At 31.6% G+C, this 1,435-nt stretch overlaps 1 protein-coding gene across 1 annotated transcript; it reads right to left on the bottom strand.

Annotated features, from left to right (window-relative positions):
• Positions 1 to 14: 14 nt before the first annotated feature.
• Positions 15 to 1,371, bottom strand: LOTGIDRAFT_176636 (hypothetical protein; the record flags this gene model as incomplete). The annotated part of the gene is made up of 2 exons (XM_009055103.1): positions 15 to 163; positions 786 to 1,371. 2 exons carry the CDS (start codon positions 1,369 to 1,371, stop codon positions 15 to 17), a joined length of 735 nt encoding a protein of 244 aa, XP_009053351.1.
• Between the last annotated feature and the right edge of the window lie 64 nt (positions 1,372 to 1,435).

Genomic DNA, 1,435 nt, shown 5'->3' with positions numbered 1-1,435 from the left:
TAAGGGTATATTTTTTACTCAATTCTTATCATTCTTCTATCTGCTATTTTAATTAAATGTTTTGCTTCTTCCAATAATAAACAATAACCTGTTACATCTCCTTGTGTTTTTTCAATATGAATACTTATGTTGACTCCTGTTTTGAAAAGATCTTCTTGGTGAGCTGAAAGATCAAAACAGAAGATTGGATGATTAAGTGCAAAATCTACATATTCAAACTGAGGTAGATTTCCGAATAATTCACACATATTTTTATAGTTTCTATACAATTCATTATAATCCTTTGTGGTTGGATTAATTGTTAAAGGTTGGTTAGGATAATTATCGTTGTTCAATCTTACTTGAACTTTTGGATTAAAGGATCTTGAGTTTGGTTCATTGCCACTCTAAAAACATTATTGTTATTCGTTTGAGAATCTGGTAAGTTCTTGAAACCAACTATTAAATATCTTGCTGGTTTAATAGTGTTAGTGATTGGCCATGTGGTGGATTCTCCAGTTAAAGTCATGCTACCTACAGTGTTACGATGAAGAAAAGCTATTTCAATATCTTTAGTTAACGAGTTGAATATTTTCGTTTCTACTTGAATTGATGGTGTTATTACGGGTATGAAAAGTTGGAGATTCGTTATTTCTAATTTTGCATCTGAACCATTCTCTCCAAAGAATATCTTATCGTCGTTTATTTCTCTTTGTATATGAATTTTATATGGTAAACCTATGAAAACTTTTCTATGTTCCAACAGACCGAATATAAAGGATATAATTTCCAATTTACGTAATTACCCCACCTATTATTCTCAATAACATTATTATACTGAAGTACTCGTTTTTCGAATCCATGATTAACTGCTCGTCCTACTCTTTCTATCGTGTTTCGAGCAACAACTCTCACTCTAGCTAAATCGGCATCATTTGCAAGATTTCTTACCGGTTCTTTTAAAATACTTCCATCACCAACATCGGGTATCCAACCTGAGACTGAATCGAAATCTTTAGGATATAAAACTGTTTTCAACATTGTGTCGAATTCCCCAGGATGTTTGATTGTTTCTATCGGATTTGAACCAGCTTCCAAAACCATCTCGCTAAATAAAGATGGAAAGAAATTGTTTTCTAACGTTGTATTAGTTTGTGGAACTTGATTCTGAGTGGCTTCTTTAATTTTGAAATCACATCTGAAATAAGCATCGGAAAGAAGCAACCAATTCGATAATGAATTTATTTCGAAGAGAATTCTACCACCATCATTCAATTGGGATTTAGAACCAACAGTGGGTGAGATGATAATATAATCCTCTTTTTTCTTGTTAAATGAATAACGAATCGGATCGTATAATCTAAAGATTGGATCTAGTATTTTATTTGCCATTTTTAAGGTTTAAAATTTGAGTAGAAAATTTTAATATGGAATGTAGGAAATTGATTGAAGGTGT

Source organism: Lottia gigantea (genome assembly GCF_000327385.1).
Source record: "Lottia gigantea unplaced genomic scaffold LOTGIsca_2314, whole genome shotgun sequence".
Classification (NCBI taxonomy): Eukaryota; Metazoa; Mollusca; class Gastropoda; family Lottiidae; genus Lottia; species Lottia gigantea.
The sequence above is the reverse complement of the archived record's forward strand: the minus strand, read 5'-3'. Positions and strand labels throughout refer to the sequence as shown.